At 51.2% G+C, this 21,586-nt stretch overlaps 1 protein-coding gene across 6 annotated transcripts in view; it reads left to right on the top strand.

Moving 5' to 3' along the window:
* Positions 1 to 39: 39 nt before the first annotated feature.
* Positions 40 to 21,586, top strand: part of e2f3 (E2F transcription factor 3) — a 91,679-nt gene continuing 70,132 nt past the window's right edge. Inside the window, exons 1-7 of one of the 6 annotated variants that reach the window (XM_078081290.1) lie at positions 40 to 384; positions 1,825 to 1,930; positions 2,235 to 2,475; positions 2,598 to 2,729; positions 2,953 to 3,067; positions 3,168 to 3,324; positions 3,560 to 4,277. In XM_078081290.1, coding sequence (XP_077937416.1) covers positions 1,900 to 1,930; positions 2,235 to 2,475; positions 2,598 to 2,729; positions 2,953 to 3,067; positions 3,168 to 3,324; positions 3,560 to 3,840 — 957 coding nt within the window. In that variant the 5' untranslated portion in view covers positions 40 to 384; positions 1,825 to 1,899 and the 3' untranslated portion in view covers positions 3,841 to 4,277. Of the gene's footprint in view, positions 452 to 1,235; positions 1,462 to 1,824; positions 1,931 to 2,234; positions 2,476 to 2,597; positions 2,730 to 2,952; positions 3,068 to 3,167; positions 3,325 to 3,559; positions 4,278 to 21,586 lie in introns of those variants that run through there. The other 5 variants (XM_078081291.1, XM_078081289.1, XM_078081292.1 and 2 more) reach the window with 5 other exon arrangements.

Genomic DNA, 21,586 nt, shown 5'->3' with positions numbered 1-21,586 from the left:
CGGCCGGTGACGTCACTGCGTACACAGGCCGTCAGCCAATAGCAGTGGACATGCCAATTTGGTTTGAAACGGCCGCGGGGAGTCTCGCTTTTGCGCGAAGGATATTTTGAGCTTTTTTAGCTTATCACATTGAATACACTATATATTAGTTAGTAAAAATATATAACGTTATGTATATAGATATTACAAGTAAGACGGAAGCAGCCAATGGGGGCCAAAATGAGAGTCCGTGTTTTTCGACGTCGCCGCGTGTTGTTCCGAGAAAACCTCCCCCGTAACGTCGCTCTGCCTCGGCAGCACCGCCGGGGTGACGCCCCGGTTCCACCGGCCGACCGACGGCGCCCAATACGCCGCATCCCGTCATCACCGAACGGACGAGTTTAGGTACGGAGGGGGGCTGTAAATTAGATTACCCGAATGTTCTTTAGGGCCGGGACGACGGGAGAGAAAGGTAACCTAATGCTATGCTAACATGCTAGTTGCTGTCTTGAGTAAAATCATATTCGACACATCGCATTGTCCGTGTTAACGTTAGCGGGTTGACGCTGCCGTTGATTTACAAATACCACACATATTTTCCATCTGGGATTTGATGGAAGGGAACTTAAGGCGTTGACCCGCGTCGCACATGTGGACATTTTTATTGTGTAACCGTTCCAAGCGGTTCGTTTTTCATAGGTCTATGTTTTCTAATGTTATAAGCTTGTGTACTAACTAGCTGCCTGGGTGGTTGATCACATTAGCCACCGGATCACAAGTACAGTACGTTATCTGCGTGTTACATTAGCACCATTTGCAACTCGAAATACAACTTTACTCAGTCAAATACACGAAGATAACTGTCGTCGTTAGCGGAAGTTCGTAGGCGTTCTTCAGAATAAAAGTACATTATAAAATTGATCAAGTAAAATGGGAGGGAAAACGGGTTTACTGCTTCAAAGGTATAGCCCATAGAACATATTAATGTATATGTAACACCAACGCTTCACGCAAGGGTAGCGGACATATTAGTGACATATTTAGTGCTCCTTCAGAGTAATGCCTTGCTAACGTTCCTCGGAGGTTTTTCAGAGAAAGCCTGTAGTGATGTTACACATACATGTACACGCCGATGTCTTTGCTTTTCATGCTACATACATGTCCTGCCTCACTTCCCTATCGCGCGCCGGTGTGAATAATGGTAACCACGCTGTTAGTCCCGTACTTTTATTTCGAAGGTTAATTCGTGACGCCTCGGCCACCGCGATGTATTTCCGGTAACTTTACGCTTTACCGCGGGGCTGAAGCATCACACGGCGGCTCGTCGGGACGTACTTGTTTCGCACACTTTGGTCTTTTCGAGTGTCACACACGCGGACAGCCGTCCGTAACCGCCGAGTTTCCGCGGGGACACATCGGTAAGGAGGTGAACTGCGAAGCGTCCCCGTGTCCATTAGAGCCGGGAGTCAACTCACGTTACTGGTAGGCCGTGGGTGAGCGTGGGAGGGGGATGGGGAGATGTTGTTCCAACTAGCTAAACGCACTGCTGAGGGAAGCTAGCTGGTGTCCCCAATCCCCCGGGGTGGTGACAGTCCTCGTCTACGAGGAGATCAAACCCCCTCCAGGTGACCAGAGGAGCACGTCATGTGATGCACAGGCGTGTTCCTTTATTGTACTTGCACACAGGTCAAGTCACAAGTGAGCACAATGGACTCACAACACGTTTATAATGTACTGTAAGCCAAAATGGCTGCCCCGTGACCCACTTGCTGAGACGGTTGTCAATCACAAGTTTAAGATGTATGATATTTTAACTTGATGCATTGCGCGTTATGTTTTTCTCAGGCAAAGGGAAGGCTGGAGCTGGAAGCCACTGCCCCCCAGGACCTCCAGGATGGTGACTGGACCCCCAAAAAGGAGATGGCCTCTCGGTCCCACACAGCAGCAACGGGTAGGCTGCGTAGTTTAGCTTTTCATGAGCTCACCAGTTCATATGTTTGGTTCCATCTGTAAGCGCATAGACACATGCGATGTGTCTCTCACGTGCTCTCTAAAAAAGGACTTTTCCTAAAGTCTGTCCACCCCTCGAAGTAGAACAGACTCCATTGAGTCACTCAACAGTTAAAAATAACATTAGAGAATTTATGATGACCAAAACGTCCCTCATGTTGTATGGGGAAAAAAAAAAAAAGTAAATGAATCAATAAGGAATTTCCACACATGCATAAAAACCCTCGCTCATTTTTATTTTTCAGCTCCCACCCCCAATCCCATAGCGCGCAAGTCCCTGTTCGAGAGGTCGCGCTGTGACACCTCCCTCGGTTTGTTGACGCAGAGGTTCGCGGAGATGCTGAGTCGCTCCGCCGACGGCGTGCTGGACCTGAACCTCGTCGCCCAGCAGCTCAACGCCCCCAAGAGGCGCGTCTACGACGTCACCAACGTCCTGGAAGGGATCCATCTCATCAAGAAGAAGTCCAAGAACTTCATCGAGTGGTTGTAAGTGTGTTTGTAACAAAACAAACATTCATGTCTATATATTATTCTGACCTTTTTAAGACCGACTACGTTTTAAAGATGTGTGTGTGTGTGTGTGTGTGTGTGTGTGTGCGCGTGCACAGAGGTGGCGACTCGAACGTCCGTATAGATGAGGAGCTGAAGGCCCTCGTTGAGGAGGAGAGGAGGCTGGACGAGTTGATCCAGAGCTGCACAAAGCAAGTTCACCAGCTGTGCGACAACCAGAACACTCGGAGATATCCTTTCTTTGATGTGTAATTTCTGCTTCATTTGGAAGTCGCAACCCAGATTCTGTTGGAGCGACCAGGTCTCCCTCAAGCATGGCGTGGAAAGCGCCATTTGTGATGTTTCCAAACGCCAATCCGAACCCAGAGCGGTTTTGGTTAAGGGGGGAATTGGAGGGACCAATGCGCACGGCCCACCCAGGTTGATTTATGTCCCTTAACCCCCAAGCGTCACGTTTGCCTATCTGACCTACGAGGACGTCCAACGGATCCCCAGCCTAAAGGAGCAGACTGTGATTGTGATCAAAGCGCCCGCAGAGACGAAGCTGGAGGTGCCGCACCCGGAAGAGGTACATGTTTCAGCCGTCCGTCCCGTCGTCGTCGTCCTTTCCGTCGAAACTGGAACTCAGTCCACTGCGCTGCGTCTCACTCCGATCCCCTTCCGCTCAGAGCCTCCAGGTCCACCTCAGCAGCACGCAGGGGCCCATCGAGGCCTTCCTCTGCTCCGACGACCCCGTGCCGATGGAAGCGGTGGACGGCTCCGCCAACGGGAACCACGGCAACCCGCTCGTGCCTTACTCGTCCTTCGTCCAGGTGTCTTCCAAAGGTGAGTCCTGCACTCAAAACGTCCCGCCCGCGGCCCGTCTGCTTGCGGAGCGGCACTTTGTTGCCACGGAAACGGAGGCAAATACCCGCGGGGGGAACCTCTCTACAAGAAACTTTGCATACTTCTCATCCTACTTTTAGAGTGTCAGCTCACATTTGCTTTGGGTATTTTTCAACTCCCGCCGCTCTTCTCCAACCCTCCCCTCCCCTCCCCCCAACTCCCATTATCTTTCCAGACTATGCGATCCATACTTGTGGAGTTGATATTATCTCCAGCCTGCCGTCCGAGCCGCCACAACACTCGTCACCGGTCACTGTCTCCCCCGTCGCACACATGCACACCTCCCTCCAGCCCCCTCCTGGAGCCCAGCAGAGCTTTATCACCCTCAATCCCCCTCTAGCTTTCTCTCTCGGTGGGGAGGAGTACTCCCTGAGCCTGACCGACAAGGAGGGCATCAGTAACCACTTCTCTTGTTTTGACCCGGACCAGACCACCCCAGATATGCCCCTTCTCTGAACAGCCGCTTTTGGGAATTCAATCATTTTGGAGGCACTTGCCCCCCCCCCCCCCCCCCCCCCCCCCTTCTCACAAACCGGATATCAAGGGGACACGATGCAAGAACAGGGCGCTGTTTTTTCCCTTCTTTTTAAATTCCCGTTTTCCCTGTGGGACAATGTGCCTGGGACTTACTGATGCTCAGGTATGTGGAGGACTGAGAGCTTTTTAATGGCTTCCTTGCTGTTTTCTTTAGAACTCGGACTGCTGTTTTTATTTTAATCTGCTGTGTAGTCGGCCGTGTGTCCTCCTCCCAGGTTCTGAGCATGGCTGTCTCAACGCACGACTTATTCTGGAAAGAGGACGTTTTGTATGATCATGTAGGAGCCTTCGTAACAAAGCCCGGTGATTTCGACACTCATTTAGTGTCGATTAACAGCATTAAAAATGCAAAAGAACCCCTGTGTCTCGTCTCGACTCAATGGCCGCACCTCGTTTGTTGTAACGTAGCGCTAAAAAGTGACTTTCTGCCATCAACGCCTGAGTGAAGCTAAAGGAGTTTTAGAACGTCACTGGGATCACTGGAGATCTTCACGGACGCCTCATCATCCCTTTGAAATACTGGTGGCTTGTAAATTAAGATGTTCTTCACTTGCGTTCTTCACTCTCTTCCATATTATTTTATCATGGTAGTGTGTTTGGTAACTGAGGGAGGTGTTTTCTTTAGCTGATGTGTTCCTTCGTCACTGCAGAACTGCTACATGCATTTGAATATTCCAGCTAGAACAGATGAGTGGACGTCCCGCCTGTGACCTCAGTGACGTCCAGCTGACTGTTGCGACATACGAGGAGCCACCAGGAGGCGCTGTGCTCCCACAGAAGCCCTGCGCCCCCGTCACACGGTGGAGGTGTTTTGTGACTAAAGTGTTCCCGTCTCTTTCTTTCTGGATATAAATGGACTTGAGACTTAACAGCGCTGCACTCGGTGGTACTTTCTTTGACCTCCACGTCGAAGGAGGACGAACTAAAATGTTTACGTTTTCAAAATCCACGTGTGGGGCTTCGTTTCCCAAACAAACCCTCCCGTGAGAGTGAAGTCTGAACGTTTCTTGGTGTTGCCTCTGGGGGAGCGATGCGTTGAGACGGAAGGTCACGTCCGCCCGCCGAAGGGAAGAATCTGAAATTGGGTCGTTGTGTGAAGCCGCAATGTAGAACATTTAGAGAAATAAACGGTTTGACTGACACCTGCTGACCTGATTACCAATCCAATCTGCATTTTTAATAGATCAATGTATCTAGTAGGGTTTAGAAAGAAATGGTGGTTCTATCCGTTAGGCTGCTGTCATGAGGGCAAGTTGGATTGAAATGTATCATGTTGCTATAATCTGGTTGTTTGGGAACTATTCCAGATGTCATTTATTGATTAAATCGTCTTAAGTCATCTGGGTGTGTGATTTAAAACTCGCCCACGTGAACGTCTTCCTTCCTGTATATTTATGTATCTTTTCTCGCTCCATCTCTGCTTCTCTTTGTCTGAGCCTCAGCATCCTTCAGGAAAACACACCAGTGCCCTCAACATGATGATGTAATCGCTTAGGGGGGGGGGCAGCATTATCCGCACCAGCCCTTAGATGGCAGTGTTGCACCTCAAACACCCCCGAAGAACCCATTCAACCCAGTTCCCCACACCCGGAGGTCACGGGGAGTCACTGGATCACCGCTGCCGTTGATTCATGTGTTTCTTTTTTTTTCTGCCACCAAGATCTGCGCCTGGTGGGGGGGGGGGGGGGGGGGCGAAAAAACAACAACGACCAACAGCCGCAAAGTGAATATTGAACGGGGCCATATTGAATTAGGCCTGACGTCAGCCGCCTCCCGTCTCAGGAGGGCTCTGTTAAAGATCAGTCATGTTGGCTGTCAATCAGCCAATCGATGTGTCGATTAAAGTTCCGTCCGTTGAGTGCTCGTCCCCCCCCGGCGGCTGCGAGCGAGCGGCGTGCAGAGGGAGGTGGAGAAGCGCCGGACGAAACGCACAGATGGCCGGGCTTAAAGGGCGAGACGGGACTAAGTCATCGCTTAAGACTCTGCCCCGGGGGGGGGGGGGTACTTGGAGCGAGTGCAGGTGTATGTCGAGGGTCTCGTCCAGCTTCGCTCCCTGAAACCCTGTTTCTCCGCTGCGCTCTGCAGCCGGGCTGCTGTTTAGACTGCTGCAATGGGAGAGTGAGTGAGCGAGGGTTAAAGAGGACGCGTGCTGGAGCGAGCGAGAGAGTACTACTCGCTTCTCATTGGCCACCGAAAGCACGCCGTCTTATTGCGCGCCGGCGCTCCCAGCCAATCGGCTGCCTCCAGCGATTTGTTTTGGGTTTCTGAATGAAGGGAGTAGTGAGAGGAGAGCAGGACAGCAGGCGGTTTGATTCGTCGCTCCCCCCCCCCCCCCCCCCCCGCGGGCTCGCAACGGCGCCGCCTTCCCATTGCCCGCCCCCCTTCCCGGGGACCCGCGGACGCACCTCCACCTGTGTGCGGAACGTTCTGGCGCCGGCAGGAAGAAGAGCGGCTTGGGTTCAGCCGTTTTATTATGCTCTCAGCAGAGCGTGCAAGTGAGTCGGCTTCCGTCGTCTGGAAGTCAATGTCTCTTTATTTCTGAATGGGATGACGGTTTTGTTCTCTCGTCGTCGGGTCGTTCGCGGCGTCCTCGGGGTTCGCTTCGTAGGATTGTTCACCTTTTTGTTTGGTGAAGCCAGAGTTCACTCAGGACTCGTGAATGTGTGTTCATTCTCTGACACCCAGGGCTGAATAAAAGTGGAACTCGTCCACAAATACGCCGTTTCAAAAGAAAGTGTCACATTCTTTCTTCTCCTCAGTAATTACTCTTATCCTTCTCGCCATCTGCCGCGCACCGGTAGCACGAGTCAACAATGCTCAGACTGATCTCAGGTAACCTCCGTGTGACTCACGGAGACGTGGACCTCTGCAGGACAAGAGGCCGCCCGGGCGGCTTAGAAACGTTTGACGCGTGAGATCTGAACCCGCAACACAAAAGTGCGCGCTGCAGAAGCCGCCGACCTTTTGCGGAGGGCGGCGAGGGAAGAATTAACGGCCTGCGGCGTGCTTTTCCCCCGGAGCTTCTCCGTGCGAAGGTCTGACCTCGTCGCCGGGGGGCGTCGTCCTCGGCGTCGCCCTTCTCGTTGCTGCGACTGCGAACAGATGCCGTATTTATTTATGTGCTTCCCGAGGCCTCCACGTCCCCCCAACCGAACCCCTGTTTACTCACTTATGTTCCACTCGGATACGCTGGATATTTGCATGGACAAAAACTGGACCCTGATCCCCGTCGGCTGTTAACCCCCGGCCCCCTTACCCCCCGCAGCCAATGGAGGCCGAAACCGTCAGTTGTCATTTGCATATAATTTGCATTGGACTCCCCTACCCCCCCCCCCCCCCCCCCCCCACCCACCACCCCCCACCCTCACCCTCAATGACTGTTTGCAATGTCAGGAGGCCAAATTAACCAGTGTTCCGTTTGAGCCCGATTTGCATCTCATTTGCATCAGAGTTGCTTAATGAGGGTTACTTACTCGAGTGCCCCCCCCCCCCCCCCCCCCACCACACACGGGGCAGATCGCGCGCTGGGTCTAATTTCATTAAGGGGAAAACAGCCGTTGGACTGCGAGGTGCCTTACGCAAGCTGTTTGCAACGCGGCGTCGTATCTACTGTGAGGATGAGGGATTCTCAGCGTGTCGGGGCGGCGCATTAATCATCCCGTCCTCGGAGCCGGATCACCGGACAGAAGAGGTTCGAGGCCCGCTGAGCACTTCAGTGAGGGAGGGGGGAGGGGCGGGGCGTCGCTAATGTGTTCATATGGAAACACGCACGCAGGCCAAATGTTTGTTTGCCCTGGGATGGGCTCCTGTGTTCACCCCCGGTCCTTTTCATTAAGGGGAGGGCAAGAGAGCGACACGGAGTCCCTCTGATGTTATTGGGTGCATTTCAATAAGGAGAATATCTGGCTGTGTTTGGGGAAGCAGCCCACGCCCGTTTCACCGCTGTGTGTGTGTGTGTGTGTGTGTGTGTGTGTGTGTGTGTGTGTGTGCTCGCTTTCCGACGGGGCAGAGAGGTTTTCTGTGTGCACCTCCTCCGCTTCCACTTGGAGCAGTGAGGTTCTCTCGTCTCCAGCACGTGACTCCATACGCGGCGTGTGCGGCCCGTGGCGCCTCCTGCTGAGCGCTTTTATTGGGAAAATGTGACTCCTGATTTCTGCACGTGCACTAATCCCGTCCAGAGAGGGGAAGAAAATGCCCCCGTTGGCCGAATGTGCGATTGTTCTGCGTGTAAGCGGACTAGCCAGCCCTCTCACACTCATTACCAGTGTTTTAAGTGTGAGTGTGAGGTGCTTAGCCCTGTGTGCGCGCGCACACACACACACACTCACACACAGGCTGGGGGTCAGTTTAATGGGGCAGAAGGCCTTGAATGGTTCCGGTGCTGTGATGCATTAAAGCTTAATAAGCCGGCTCTTAAGAACATGCTCCGGAGCTGATAAGTGGAAAGATATTTCCCTCTTCCTCCTGCTTCTTCAGTCTAATGGCTGCTTCCACTTCACTCGGGTCCATTATTAGTCCTTGAAAGATTATTCATTTTTTTTGTTTGTTTTTTTATCTTCTGTACCTAATATTTTCTCTCTAGTTCATGGAAGAGGTGGATGTTGGCTGCCCACATTCAGATGAACTGTGGTGACGAATGAATGGAAGGCATTCAGGAGTAGTCAGTTGCGCCATTTTAAAAGGTTTCCTTTGGATTAATCGCATTAACTCGTCAGTAAAAAGCACTTTGTTGGATAAAAGCAGCCCGCATCATAACAAAGAAAGAATGTCGACCTTTCTGCTGGAGTTTTTTTACCCAAATGTATTTTCAGTTTAAATAAACATGATTCCAGGGTGAATTTACTTTGTTTTACCTAACAACAAGCAGGCATCCGTCTCCATGACAACGCAGCAAAGTCCATCGCCGGTAAAGACTGTGATACGTGGAAGAGGAAGACGTGGAGTTGGATCCGTTTAGTTGAACCGCTGATGCTGAACTACGAGTCAACGTGGACTCGATGTGATAAAAAGGGCTTTGAATGAAAACGACCACTGAGCATTCCTGTCATCAAAAGATAACCAGATCAATCCTCTGGAGGCCGGATTTAGCTTCTATCTTTATCTTTTTAAACTGATTTCGCTGCTGAATCACTTCCACTTGCTGGACACGTCCTTCAGGGAGCAGCATGGGGGGGCAGCAGAGGGTCAATTGAATACTCGATGGCATCCGAGCTTAAACCACACGGAGGTCGTGACCTCTCTCGCCTAACATCTTGACCCGTCCTACTTTATGACAAAACTCAATCTGTGGAATATTCTTTTAAATCAGCAGCAGCAGCTTTTAGCAGTTCATAGGGAATCATCCCCCCCCCGCCCCCCCTCCCCGGGCGAGTCGGGGCTAAATTTAACTTCTCCGACCAGTCGCAGGAATGTGACATGAAAATAAAGCGCTTCCTGCGTTGCGCCTCGCTGACCACGCCCACTTAAGGTCTCTGGCATGGTACGCGGCCCACACCACGTCCGGTGTGTGATGCCCCCCCCGCCCCCCCACTGTTCCTGGGACCCTTACTGATGGGACACACACACACACGCATCCCTGCTGATGGCTGCCGGCTTCCCAGATGCATTTCTGTGTTTGTCCCTTTTTTATGCTGCGGATTAGAATAAAGGGCAACTCTTATGTGTTGACGCCCTGAGCGCCGGCCGCGTGGCTCTCACTGAGCGCCTAATGTGGGGTCACAGTTGGTGGAGGCCTGTCCACGTTGCTGCGTCGCCACGGGGACGGCGGCTCAGGGCGCCCGCTTGCGTAATGCGCTCTGACCCAGAAACCAGCAGTCTGACCTCTTTAGCTTCTGCTTATAGAAGACGCCCCCCCCCCCCTCTGTGCTGTAACACCTCCTCATCTCTCGTCCTCTGTTGGCCCTCCTGTCCTCCCGAGACCCCTCCCACGTTAAGTGTCTTTCTAAATCAGTCTCGGACTTTCCAGAGCCAGATCTGAGGTTCTAAAGTCACGCTGAGATTTTAAAGGTCTTGTCTGTCAATCAAATTCAGCTTCAACTGAAATGTCATTACTTCATTTTCAATTTCTTTCTTTTTTTTGTTGATTTATCAAGACATTTAACCTGCAGATGAAATTCCTGCGTTTGAAGTGTTAAACTTTCTACTGGCCAGCAGGTGGCGTCCCTCTGGTTGCTCATGGAAGTCTATGTGGAAATGACTCCACTTCTCTTCATTTTATTCCCTCAGTAAACATTGTAAAGTTCATGGTCTCGATCTCGAGTTTCAAGTCTTCTTGAATGCAGCACCATGTTCATTTAGTGAATGATGGTCCACCTGTAGCCCATAACGCTGAGGGGGGATAAAGGGGATCTACCCATTTTTTTTGCCTCCCTAGTTTGCAGTAGGGGCATTTTTCGAAATAAAATATTTTATCGGTGGTTGGGGACGCACTTCGTCCCTCCTCCACAGTCCAAAGATGGTGCCGTGTTCTGGTGGTTTTGACAGCCGAGTCGCCTCGGCGGACGTTTGCACGACCCGATCACGGGTGAGATCCCACTCGGCGCCGGCCTCTTGGAGCCCAGTCTGATTGTTTCCAGCAGGTAAATACGGTGCGACCACCTAAAGGTAGATCTCCACCTGCGGGGGTGGAGCTGCTCCCATGTGTTGACGCTGCATCTCGATGGCTTGTTGAATCGCATGTTTCTTACCCAGATGCCGTCTGAAGGTCCATAACGCTGGAAACGCGAGGATTCATTTTTTGAACTTTAAATTTAACACCACAGAAGGAAACGTGTCGCCCAACAACCACGACACCTCTGGATCTCAGGCGCTGTTATCTCCTTTATTTCTTCTTTGCACAAAAGGGAAGGAGGAGGTGTGATTTTCTTTTTCATTTTTTGTTGATATAAAACAAAATGCAATTCAAATCTGTAAGAGAGGTGTAAAAAAACAAAAAAGCTTTGTGGGATTATTGAGATAATTACTAGCAAACCTCCCAATAATAACACACTCACCCCCCCCCCCCCCCCCCCCTCCTCCGCTTATTGTGACTTATAGAAGCTTTGTTACTGTTAGTTTGACCTCTCTGTGTGTGACAGTTAGCGCTGTGAGAGCGCCGCGCTCCCATTCCATCAACAACACAAACAGTACGTGTGCGTTGTGCCGCTGCTTCTGTCTGTTGTTGTTTTCTTTCGTGTTCCCGTGGTGCCAAACAGTAAAATTATCCTGGTAATGCTTCTATTGTCGCTTAGCCTTATGTACGAGGGGGCGGGGCAGGGGGGGGCGGCGCCTGTCACTCAAATGAGATGAGCCGGTCCGCTAAAGGTCACAGCAGCTTAAGAGCGCCAACTTCTTCCGATCAGCAGCAGGTGGCGAGCAGGACGCCGCGGTTGAGCTGAACCCGGGAACCGCTCCAGAGCTTCCATCCGGGGGGTCCGAGGGGAGTAATGAGTGAAACGTATGCGCCTCATCAAGGAAACGCAAGGAAAGTTTGTAAGAAACTCTCCGAGTCAATACGGTTAAACAAGGGAAGTTTTACCCGTCGCCTGGTGGGGGGTCTGCGGGAGCACGAGCACACGGGCCTCAGAGCCTGAATAGGAAACGGAGCGTGTGCAAAAGTTATCGACGCCGCCGGTTTATCGGCTGACGGCGCCGTGGCCTATATGGAGGACTTGTGTACATGCGGAGGCGTGTGTGTCACCCCGCGTTTGTCGCCACTCCGGACCCCCCCCCCCCCGTCTGGCCAATCCTAAATGTCAACGCTACCCGCAGAACCAAACCCCCCCCCCCCCACCCCCCGTCCCTTTTTGCACGGCAAGGGAGATGTTACGCAACTTCACCCTGACGGTCGTCAACAAAGCCCACGGCGGAAGATCTTTTCCCCTCCTTCACTCCCTGCGTGTGTGCGTGTGTGCGCGTGTGTGTGTGTGTGTGTGTGTGTGTGTGTGTGTGTGTGATTACGACTACGTTGGCGAGTTAATGACATGACGTATAGCGCGTGGTGATAATTACATCGGGCACTTGGTAGCTGACTAGAGGCCCATCTTGAGCGGCAACTAAGAACATGTGGAAAAGGGGGGGGAAAAAAAGAAGACGGTCACCTGTCTGTCCGTGTGTGTGCGCATGTGTGTGTCTGTGTGTGATTTGTCCTCGTTGAGCTGTACCGGATTGCACTCCTTGATGACTTTCAAGGCCCGGTTCTTTTAGCTCTCTGTGCTCGTGGCTACGTAACCGGTGGCCTGGTTGTTGGGTTCCTGTGCACTGATTTCACCTCTCTCTCCCTGACCCCCCTCCCCTCCCACCCTCCCCCCCCTCCCCCTTGATGAGTCATCGCAGGATAATCAAGCCCAGAGCTTTACGAGGATAACTCAGCCCGACAGCATGGAGGCGCTCTGACCGCCGCCACCGTCCCTTCAGTCTCACACACACACACACACACACACACACACACACACACACACACACTCTGTGTGTGTGTATTAAGAAGTCCGGCCGAGGCGGGTGACTTTATTTTGTCTGGGTACTTAAGACTTCCTTTCTCCTCTGCTGACTTTCTGTCGGTATGCATGTCTTTGCATAATTAAGTGTGTGTGTGTGTGTGTGTGTTCCTCTCCTGCTGGTTTTCGGTAGGTCACCGGGTGCAGTGAGTTGGCACATCAGGGTTTTCCCCAGGTTGGTGCCAAGGCCAGTGCCTCGGATAATTATGGGATTATTGTGTGTGTGTGTGTGTGTGTGTGTTTGCGCATGTGTTTATTTTACCAGAACATTCTCCTCTTCCCTTCATTCCCCTCACATTCCCGCTCTGCACTGCGTCTGAAGCCAGTGGTGCCATCTGTCAGCTGTGTGTGTGTGTGTGTGTGTGTGTGTCTTCAGAGGGAGAGAGAATATTATGCAAATTAGCAAAAGGACGAGTGAGGGAAAAAAGCAGAGGGTGGTAGTGTGGGTGGGGGGGTGGAATGGAAATGATTGTGCGCGTGTGTGTGTGTGTGTGTGTGTGTGTGTGTGTGTCTCTCTCTGCCTGCCCAAGCGCTTGTCTGTTTGTCTGCCCAATAGCTGCAAAGTCAGCCATTAATTTGACCCCTTCCTGGCAACGCGAGTGTGTTGTGGTTTCTGTGTGTGGGCGAGAGAGAGAGAACTGGAAGCGGCTGGTACCACTGGTCCCTTTACTGGAAGCACACTGGGAAGCCAGAGCCGTCCAGTTGGAGGTGCAGAGGTGGAACCGGCACATCGGCATCGGCTGCGAAATGTGCAAGAAACGTGTCAAATTGGTGGTTTGCTTTTAAATTGATCAAAGCATTTTTTTTTTGACTGAAGACTTTTGTTCAGTTGCCTCCATCACAACACGCTGCACTGTCACTCCTAAAGATCTGAATAGATTTCATTTTGTAAAAGTCGCCCAATCAAGGCAGCAGCCTGAGGTTCAAAGAGCCGACCCTTAATAAAAAGCACAAACCCAATAAATGACCAAATCTGGAACCGACACAATCAACTCAATGCCATTACAGCCAGTAAGTGACGTGTATGAAAAGCCTGCGAGCAATTTGAAAAGCAGTAAAGCAACGTGGGTCAAAATATACCTTTGGGCCAGATTACAAACAGCTTCAGTAAAACAACAACAGCCACTTGGTTTTCGGCGGAGGAGAGTAATTGAAATTTACGACTTCCACCCGTTTTTTTTTTTTTTTTTTTAAGCTCCAATGTGGTTAAAAAATCCGCCCCCCCGCTGTTCGGACCCAAACCACCGGGACTCTTGTGGCTTCGTCTTCATCACAGGAGAGGAAACGGGCCGCCGTGCTCCACGGGGACGGCCGGGGGTTCCTTCCTCCTCCGGGTCGTGGCCGCTCTACGTCCCGGCGGATTAAAAGAGCAAATAGATACACGGAGGAGGCTTCAGGGTGACACGACCTTCACCGCTAGCCGATCCAAGCCCGCCGCTACGATCCATGAAGGGCCGAAGACGCCGAGCAGCAGCGCAGCCCGACAAAGACCAACCGCCGCTGTGTAGCTACTTCTGCTTCTTCTGCAGCACAAACAAAAGTGAGAAAAGTCCGCAGTGGTGATGTAGCTCATGATCGGAGTATTGAAAGCAAGGTCAAAGATAATTAAAAAGATAATTATACCAGATCTACTGTGCAGAAACTTCAGGCAAAGCAAGTGGAGTCTCACCGCGGTGGTTTTCAGCGGGGGAAGGAGATCCTTTTATAAGTTGTTGGAGAACTGACCTCTGACCTCTGCAGTCTCCTGCGGCACAGAATGTGTGTGTGTATATATGTATATATATTTATATATATAAAATCGCTTCCAGCAGAGGAATAAATTGCACAAAAACAAAAGCTTTAGCTGAACATTTCGCCGTTTAGTCTCCGTCATCGGCGTGGAGATCACGTCAGTCAAGGGAGAAAACGCTTCAGACCAGTTTGAGCCTCGATGGTATTTTCTCCATTGTTTGGAAGAGTTGAGGTGCCTGCAGTACACCGATTAGGATCGCTCTAACCACTTAGGTGTGTGTGTGTCAGTCCTGCGCCCACAGGAGGGTCTCTCCTCCCTTCTTGCCCTGTCGGAGGTGAGCCGGTCTGTAATTGCGGTAAACACGGAAATGCAATATTCTCACCGCCGCCTCTCCGCTTAATGGACAACTTCTGTCCTCCGTCTCACACTCCCTCGCATCTTTTCTTTCTCGTTTTTGGGCCGACGTGTCAACACTTCCATCTCCATGGGGTGACAAATAAATGGGGAAAAGTCACTACCGGACTTTTAACCGACCCTTTTAAAAGATGCCCGCGTCCTTTTTAAAGATCAGCATCTCATTGGAAATGAGAAATGAGTCCCACGTTGTTTCTTTTCCTCTCCTTTCCAACATTCGCTTTGTCCGCGTATTGTTTCTTCATCTCATCAGACCACGTTCCCCCCCCCGAATCTCGATTGGCGCTTGTTGCTGATGCTTTCCCCACTTTGTTCAAATTAAAAACGACACAGAAGTTCTGTTAAACTTCAGGAACCCCTGAAGACGTGTTGATGAGAACTCGACTGACTGATATATTCCCTCAGTAAACATTGTAAAAACAGGCCGTAAAGCAGGGTAAGCTTTAGGGCGGGGCTAGATTGTGATTGACAGGCTGTCACCAGACGCCGTCTGTTCTGCGAGTTGTCCATAATTCTAGAACGTGAACCCTTTCTCGTTGTTTGCCTAAAACCGTCTCTTGAAGTGCACTCGTCTTTACCTGAAGACGAGACGGCCACGGACGGGACAGCTGACAAAATGACATTTGTACCTCAACGCGAGGAGACGCATTCCAGAGAATGTTCACGCACCCGGACGCCGCCGTTTGTCCTCCAACTAAAAAAACCCCTCGCTGCGTCTTCCTCTACGCGCCTGCAGCTCAGCAAACTCTCGCCGCCGCTCATCTCTTCTTTCCTCGAGCAATTAAAACCCGTTAGCTTAGCGAGGAGGCTGTTAAGCGGCAGTTTGCATTTTGTACGTCTCGCCAAACAATGGGCGCCGCCGGCGTGTTTGCCGCCTGTCGCCCCCCCCCCCCCCCCCCCCCCGCCCGACAAAGGAGGAAAGACAAAGTCTCCATCAACAGTCGTCTGCCGCTTGTGTAGCGCTCATCGTATCTGATGCAGACAGAATCACACCCGTCTGAGATGTGGGGCGTTTGTGTGTCCCCCCCCCCAACTCTAATAACTGATTCTGATCACCGCCCCAGCATTGTCTTGTAGTTGCCTCTCGAGAAATAAAGCGGGAAAGAGGAAAAAAAACTGACGGCAGAGCTGAATCCTAATTAATTGTGATGAATATGCAGATTGGGTTGAATCCTCTGGATAGCCGGCGCTTTTCACCGCGGTCTGCTCCAATATTTAGACAGAGCCCGGGGACAAAGACGAGAAGACAACCAGCCGCCGTTCAACCGACTCGCGTGTCGTGTCTTCGGGCCTTTTTTTTTTAGCCTCAACGGGTTCCTGGAATGTCCCGCGTGAGGACGGCGCTCCCGTCGCGTCCCACGAGCGGATCGCTGGGATTATACGGGTCCGTCCTCCGGGGAGCTCGGAAGCTTACGGGGTGTTTTCGTCCGGAGGTCGAACGGATCACCGAGCTCACAATTTGGGCCGCGTCGCGGTTGTGAGTCGCCCATCGGATTAGCGTTACGTAACAGAATCACCTCATCGTGATGTTTCATTTTACAACATCACGCATTGCCGATGAGCCACATCGGCCCGAACCGAAGTCTTTTATTCATTTCATCAACCGCATGAAAAATCCATTTACTTTTTATTAGATCTTCACCATTGTAACTTGTTCATGATTCACCACTGTTTGGTCTCGATGAGTCCGGCGTGCTGTGAGAACCTTTCCGATGGAAACTGCTCCTCAGACTTCAGCAAAGGCAACAACAAGAACCACACGATGCTCAGTGCGACGCTGCGTCGACCTTCACGTTTCTTACCGTGTTTCTGAGACGAGCGTCTGCTCCCTGCTGGAGTTTCGGGTTCGGCGCGCGTTCGCGTTGTGCTTTTCTTTTCTTTTTTTTTGCCAAAGGAAATCTTTCCGTCGGTACCTTGTGACCACTTTGATGGTCGTTTGATGCGTCCGTGAATCAAAAGCTCGTCTAGCCAACAGGCAACACTGAGAGCAGAGCGGCTCTGTGATCCGTTAAAGGAAATGTAAATTAAAGCATTTTGTGAAATGACTCTTGATTTGTGTGTTTTTATAACATTAGGTTCCAGCAGGTTTTTCTTTTTTTTGTCTTTAATAAAAACCCTCTTTAAAAGGAAGCGTTTCAAGTATAACGAGCAGAGAGACTATTAAAAGTAATTTAAAGGAAGTCAAAACGAACAAAAATTGGAAAAGTCCTCCAGCTCGATACGGGGATGGAAAGTGGTGAAAAGCAGATGATGTAACCGGGTAAAAGTCTTTGAGGTCAGGAATGAGCCGGACTCCACGGCTCCCCCTCCTCTCATCGTCCATTTCACACACACTCATTTCAATTCTCTCCTTTTTCACCCGTTTATCTGGACTGACTTCATCCCTATAAGCATGATGATGACGTGCGTGTCTGTGTGTGTCTGTGTGCGTGAGGATGGACCCCAGTGAAGGTCTGAGTCACGTTGGTATCTGATCTCTGAACCACAGGCTGGTCGTCTTCTGAGGGCCGAGATATCGCAGCCTGGGTGTAAAACTGTGTGCGACCGCGTGGCCGAGACACACGCGCGGAGCCACGACGTGAGACGACACGCCGCCACCGGCGCCGCTCCCGCTCTGGGTTCCCGTCCAGGGTTGATGCTAAAACCACACGCAAAGGTTTGCAGAAGACCCCGTTCAGAGGCAGCGTTTGGTCCGTCTGTCCGCGTCCTGGGCTCCGGCAGGCTCCGCCCACTTCAGCGCGCGTCCATCAACGCTCCCGCAGGTCACGGCAGGCATCGCGCTCCAAAAGCGCGCCCCCGGACCCTCTGAGGATAAGCAGTCCAGAAGATGACTGAGGTTGAGATGATTGCGCTTCTTTCGCTGAACGGACGCTGCTTGTTTAATGGTACTTTACGCGCTGCGGCGTGTAAAACGCCCGCCGCTCGCTTTCGCTGACTCGTGCTGTCCACGTGCAGCGGCTGAAGGTCTCACTGCTGATGATTAGACTCCTTCTTTGCATCTATTGCATTCGGCTTAGTTTTAGCCAAATCAGTATTCTTATAATCTCAGTGAAAGGTCATGAGGAACATGATTGGGTCCATTGCTTTTCTTTAATCTTCGGGGTCAAAGTGGGCGGGATCTGACCCCGGCTGGCATTGTCAGAGGGACCAATTCCCCGGGGTGCAGCAGGGGGGGGGGGGGGGGCAGTGGGTTCTATCCTGGGAATCGAACCCACGCCTTGAAACTTCTTTAAAAGCCCTTTCTGAGCTGGAGGATTTGTGTCGATTTAAACTGTCCTTTGTGAGAAACGTTACTCTAAATATTTGGATTATAAAGGCAGCTGGAGGAAAGAATATGTGGAAGTGTTCGGCCGGCCAGCTGGACCAGTGCCGTTGGTCTCACGGCCTCGCGTGCCTGCATGCCTCTGCACATTCTGCTGACTTTTAGAATCCATCAGAGTTCTAGTTAATCGCTAGAATTCAACAAACGTCTTATTGTGATTTATACTTTTAGCAGTCGATGAAACCTGCGCGGGCGATGTGAGCGACGAACGCTCAGAGCCTCATCGCCAGCTCCTCAGACCCCGTGCAGACGGACTCTTAGTTTGCCTGAACCCGGTGAACCCCGTCTCCGTCGTGATTGCCCCACGTGATTTGGGTGGGGGGCTCCTACCAATGTGATACCATCAAATCAGGGTTTTCTCACAAGTCTATAAATGCACACTATTACTGAATAGATGCTGATTATTAGGTGCATTTTTTTGTCTTTGAAGCTTTTGATGTAATTATGTCTTCTCTCTAACGCCCCAATCGGTTTTTCATCGTCATTATGCTTTTCAGTAATGAGCACTTTATTTCCTTTGAATAAAAGAAAACATGCGATTCCACACAATGGAATATTTAGTAGTGTTATGTGTCCTTGGATGGGCTCGTCCTCCTTGGCGGCGCGTGTGTGTGTGTGTGTGTGTGTGAGATGAGGCCCGGCAGGGGGGGGGGGGAGGGGGGTTAAGACCTGAGATGGGGTGAGCCTTGTTGTCCTCCTTGAATTATTTAGCACTCGGGGGAATATGGGAGTGAACGCTAACCCCGGCTGTCACGCCGAGTAGACCGAAGAGTTTTCTTTTTTCATACGAGCGTAACATGTTTATGTCCCCACACACACACACACACACACACACACACACACACACACACACACTCTCTGTTCAGCAGGACCGTCTTTGAGTCACGTTCTCTTTTTCTACGGGACGGATGACCTCCGCTCGGATCATCACAAGGACTTGCCAGATGAGATTGACCAAAAGCTCATTTAATCCTGTTGTCGGTTTCTCTGAATTTGACAGAAGGAGCAAACAAACAAATAGAAAATAAGTAGGTGGGGGCAGAGGGATGCTGGGGGGGGGGGGGGGGTATATTAAAGTGTGATCTCTCTCTGGTAAAGCCTCTTAGGGCGCTGTGGGTTTACACTCTTCTGTCAAGTGATTTGGGGTTGTGGTGTTTTTGTGTTTTGCTTGAAACGTCACAAAGATGCACAAACGGGGGGGGGGGGTTTTAGAGGTGCTGAAAGGCTTTATGAAAGGGTTGTTTTGGATTTGAAGTGATGGATTTGATCATAAGCCAAGGTCGCTGGAATGTCCCCTCAGGCGTAGTGATGCCGTTTTATTTACTTCAGTCCCCGTCCCTGTGAACTCAGACTGACCTCTGACCCCTAAAGCTGCCCGCAGGTACCCCCCCCCCCCCCTCCCCGGAGCTGCGTGTGTGTGCACCTTCTATTTATCCTCATTACACCAACACCACCTAAACTAAACCACCTTTTTTCACCTCCACCAAGGGTTTTTGCTTGAGGGGCGACGCCCCGATTTAAGGTTTGAAAAGTTCACGTGTCATTTCCCCTCTTCTCGTTTTCTGTTCATCCCCCGGTCCTCTCCTCCCGCCTGTCTACTGCTAACCCTCCCTCCCTCTCTCCCTCCCTCCCCGCAAACATGTTGGCACACAAACACTGTTTTTCGAAAGCAAAACAACCCGGCGGAGAATGACTGGAATATGGAAGCGCTTAATCTCTCTGGGCGGATGAGTGTCACGTCCCCCAGCGAGCGATGGAGGTGGAGAGAGGCTGCGGACCGACACTGTTCACTTTGCCAGGGCCAGATGGTGAGGGCAGCTTTAGTGCTGAACTCCTCTGTGCCGTCAGGCCACACACACACACACACACACGCAATTACCTCAACATGTTTGTACAGCAGTGGTCATCTGGTGACCCAAGCAAGTCAGATTTATTAGTTTAATCTTTGATTTGTCTCGCCGCCGTTGAGTTTTTCCATCTCCATGTGTTGCTGGGATTAAGAGGCAGTTTCTCCTTTGCATTCTCCTCCTTTGGACAGTTTGTGTAATCTGTTTCTGTGTGTTTCCCGGAATGCGGAGAGTACAAACATGGCCTGAAGCACTTGTGTGTGTGTGGAAACTTTTCTCGCTGTAGTGTGCAAATAAGTAAAAAGGCGAGTTCTCATCCTCCGGTTCAGATCACAGCTTTTTCAAACTGTTTGACTCTCTTGTTTTTTTCCTCTTGGATGTTTAAAAAAAGAAGTCTGATCCGTGATCGGACTGTTCTGGGATATTTATTTCTTCCTGCAGCATCACGATCTGCGTGAGGAACTCAAATGTCATTCAAATCGGTGTCAAAGAAATAACTGATTACAAAAGTACAACAAAGGCTTGTTGTGATGAGTAACAGGTAGAGACGGGACGCTACTAAAGCCCCCACCTGACGACAGGCGTGTGAATGTGCCATGCAGTCTCTTTAATGGACCTAATGAACTGCATGGAGCTGGAGACGAGCGCTGTGGTATTAACAGCCTTTGACCTTTTTAGTCATGTGTTGATTTGGATGAAAACGTCATGATACATACGAGCGGATTTCACGAATCAATTTGTCAGTAGCTTTTAAATCACGCTGCAATCTGCGAACATGAAATCCTGTGGTTGATCAGTTCGTAAACAAACCGAGTGGGTGGGGGGGGGGGGGTCACAACTTCTTCTTTGGTGATGGGATGTCATGTGACCGGGATGTGGTTTGTTCTATAGCCAGTCGCTTATCTCCATTGGCCGTTTCATTGAGTCATGAGAGCGGTGTTCACGTGTTGCTTGCTGAATCTTAAGCGTGTGTTTGCCTCCGAGCGCTTTCTCTGCAATAACCCAAAGTCCAGTGGGAAAATCCCATCAGCGTCCAGGGAACCAGTGCGGCCTTGTGATAATGCGTCCTTTCCGCCGCGCTCCATTACCGCCGCTTCTGCGTCTGGTTCAAGAGCGGCTCGGCTGTGCGGATCACTTACGTCTAAAGGTGGCAACAAGCCGCCGTCGGGTCCGAAATGGCCTCCTCTGACCTTTTTTCGTTTAGAGCGCCAAACTGATTTCCTCGCCCGGCTACCGACACGCTGCGGCGGAGACGAGGCTCCCCCGCTGACTCCCAACAATAAAATGAATAGAGCGAAGGCCTGTCGCCGGGTCGACTCCTGTGCAATGCTGCACCTTTTTTTTTTTTTTTTTTTACCTGAGGAAGCGGCGTCTCGCGTGAAGCGCTTCAGGGCACGCGAGGCGAGGAGCGCTCACCGGCGCGGCGCGGGCCCGGCTTTGTTGGAGCCGTCCTCGTGGATTCTGGAATGTGGACCGAATTCAGTCTTTGAATTCTTCCAAAGATTGACGGACCCTCCTGAGGCCCCCCGCTCACCTCCCGGCTGATGTGCATCTCCGCGTGCTCTCGGCTTTGTTGTCCGAATTCCTTTTTCTCTGTGAGTGAAGGCGACGGAGGAAAGGCGGCGTCCTTGTGGGGGTGAAGCTGTTGGGGAATAATCAGCCCTGCATTTAGTCTGAACTAGACAAAGACTCCGTGGCCCTGAGCGTTAAATACAATCATTTGTATACACAGAACCTCTTGGCATGTTAGTGCTGCGCTATATTGTCTGCTCTGCCGATGTCCTTGTGTGAAGCACTGTGTGTGTGTGTGTGTGTGTGTGTGTTGTACTTGGAAGCCTCGTATCTGTTCCGTCTCTTATTCCCGCTGTGTTTCATC

This window comes from Gasterosteus aculeatus, chromosome 10 (genome assembly GCF_964276395.1).
Source record: "Gasterosteus aculeatus chromosome 10, fGasAcu3.hap1.1, whole genome shotgun sequence".
Classification (NCBI taxonomy): domain Eukaryota; kingdom Metazoa; phylum Chordata; class Actinopteri; order Perciformes; family Gasterosteidae; genus Gasterosteus; species Gasterosteus aculeatus.
The sequence above is the reverse complement of the archived record's forward strand: the minus strand, read 5'-3'. Positions and strand labels throughout refer to the sequence as shown.